This window comes from Monodelphis domestica, chromosome X (assembly GCF_027887165.1).
Source record: "Monodelphis domestica isolate mMonDom1 chromosome X, mMonDom1.pri, whole genome shotgun sequence".
NCBI lineage: Eukaryota > Metazoa > Chordata > Mammalia > Didelphimorphia > Didelphidae > Monodelphis > Monodelphis domestica.
Window position 1 is genome coordinate 77,941,400 of NC_077235.1, and position 2,704 is coordinate 77,944,103.

At 42.8% G+C, this 2,704-nt stretch overlaps 1 protein-coding gene across 1 annotated transcript; it reads left to right on the forward strand.

The window, feature by feature from the left end:
- Positions 1 to 252: 252 nt before the first annotated feature.
- Positions 253 to 921, forward strand: LOC130456195 (olfactory receptor 51I1-like). The gene has a single exon (XM_056809859.1). The coding sequence runs from the start codon at positions 265 to 267 to the stop codon at positions 919 to 921; it is 657 nt and encodes a 218-aa protein (XP_056665837.1). The 5' UTR covers positions 253 to 264.
- Positions 922 to 2,704: the final 1,783 nt, after the last annotated feature.

Below are 2,704 nucleotides of genomic sequence, written 5' to 3' on the forward strand. Positions count from 1 at the left end.
AGTTAGTGGACAAAGATTAACTGAAAGGCAAAGGGAAGTTATGCTAAGTGTTGGCAAGGAGTGAAGGGTAGAGAACGCTGAGGAGACCTACCTGAGTAGTGTAGAAGGTATATGCTGAGTAATAGAGTAAAATATAATTTTGAATAAAACAGTTCTATATTATGGAGGTCTTGGATGCCAGAATGAGGGATGTAACCAATGACCTACCCCTTCTTTTCCTTTTTATAAAATTGGACTCTATAGCCTGAAAAGAAAACGTCAATTATGGGAAATTCTTCTACTACTAATGGCACAGAGTTACCTTCCTTCACCCTGACTGGCCTCCCAGGGCTTGAAGCCTCCCAACACTGGATGTTCCTGCTGCTTGGGGCCCTTTACACAGTCTCTATTGTGGGAACTAGCCTGATTCTCTTCATTGTCAAAGAGGAGCAAAGTCTGCACCAGCCCATGTATTACTTCTTGTCTCTTCTTTCAGTCAATGACCTTGGTGTGTCTTTGTCCACACTGCCTTCAGTGTTGGCCACTTTCTGCTTCCATGCCCAGGAGATTACTTTTGATGCCTGTATGGCCCAGATGGTCTTCATCCACCTCTTCTCTTTCATGGAGTCTGGGATCCAACTGGCCAGGAGCTTTGATCGTTATGTAGCTATCTGCAACCCACTGAGGCATTCTACCATTCTTACTGATAACCGAGTTGCACCAATGAGCCTCTTCATTGGTATTCGCAGTTTCTGTGTGGTTTTTCCAATGCCCTTCTGCAAAGCCAACATCCTGTCCCATGCTTACTACCTACATCCAGACCTTATCCGTCTACCCTGTGGGGACATCACTATAAATAACATCTTTGGCCTGTGCATTGTTATCTCTACCTTTGTCCTGGATTCTGCTCTCATCCTCCTCTCCTATATTCTTTTTTTTTAAATTTTAAACATTATTTTATTTGGTCATTTCCAAACATTATTCACTGGAAACAAAGATCATTTTCCTTTCCTCCCTGCCCCCCCTCCCACCACCTTTCCCTCTCCCATAGCCGACGCACGATTCCACTGGTTATCACATGTGTTTTTGATTCGAACTCATTTCCATGTTGTGGGTATTTGCATTAGAGTGTTCATTTAGAGTCTCTCCTCAGTCACATCCCCTCCACCCCTGTAGTCAAGCAGTTGCTTTTCATCAGTGTTTTTCCTCAAATCTATTATTAAATGTACATACTTAGAAGTCAACGTATTTCAGATGCTTTCTTCCCCTCTAGAATATAAGCTCCTGGAGGGCAGGTACTGTTTTCATTTCTATAGTTGTATCTCCAGCACTTAAATTAACACTTAGTGTCTGGCATACCATAAGTGCTTAATAAAAGTTTGTTGACCGATTCATTATTTTTTGCATTATTGCTAAAGTCTGAAAATAATCCAACATAATACTATATAATTATAGCATTATATGGGAATGTGCATACTGGGAAATAGTCCCCAATCTACAAAATCACTCATTTTTAGCATGATCAGGAATGAGGGGTTTGGTTTATTCTAAAAATTCTGGTCAATTGAGAGTTCTCAACCAGGTCATTCACAGATTAACAATTTTCAGAAAATCAGAATTCCAAAGTAGGGATCTTTTTTAAAAAAAGCAATGACCCAAACCTTCTGTTTTAGAATCAATACTGTGTATTGGTTCCAAGGCAGAAGAGTGCTCAGGGTTAAGCAATGGGGGTCAAGTGACTTGCCCAGGGTCACCCAGCTAGGAAGTGTCTGAGGTCAGATTGGAACCCAGGATCTCCCATCTCTGGGCCTGACTCAATTCACTGAGCCACCCAACTGCCCCTCAGAAGTAGGGATCTTGATGTGTGTGGTGCTTTCCCTAATTTCCAGAGGGTGGTGAGTGTAGGAATGTCATGATCTTTGAGGAATCAAAACGGTGAGTGACATAAAAGGGAAAGACAAACGGATGGAATATTGCCAAAGTGGGTGAGATGTGCCCCACAGTGGAGCAGTCTGCCTCAAGAGGTGACAAAACGGTCTCAGAGATGAAGCATAACAGGCCTCAAGCTGGAAGTAGCTCCCTGGGGAAGGCCCTGGGCCTTAGAGGGCTTCAAGAAGAGGCCAGCCAGCTACTTTTTTAGGTGTGTTATAGAGAAGGATGCATTTCCGGCATGGGTCCACCTAGATGGCTGCTGAGGGTCTCTCCACTTTCACACTCTGTGATTCTGTTTCTGAAGTTCTAGAACTAGAAGGAGAGAGACTAGAGCTATTTTCTCACTTAGTGGATGGCTAATTGGAAGCCAGGATGAAGTGACTTGTTCACAATCATGCATAACAAGTAAGAGTTGGAAAACAAACAAAAACCAAATAACGGAGTTGGGATATATAAGGTTCTGTTCGTGTCAAAAGAGTGAGACACAACAAATGGACGGGTTGCATATTATAGGAGCTTCCCGCAGATATTGGAAGATATTTAAAGAATCTGAGGCTAAGGGGTAGATAGATAGCACAATGGACAGAGTGCCAAACATGAAGTCAGGAGGTCCTGTGTTCAAATCTGACCTCAGTCACTTCCTAGCTGGGCAAGTCACTTAACCCCTACTGTCTAGTTCTTAGCACTCAAGGTGAGGGTTTTTAAAAAAGAATCTAAAGCTATAGTGTATCCCAGTGAAGGCTACAGCTATCCAGGATGCTGTAATGCTTTTGTTATGTGGTTGTCACTACCC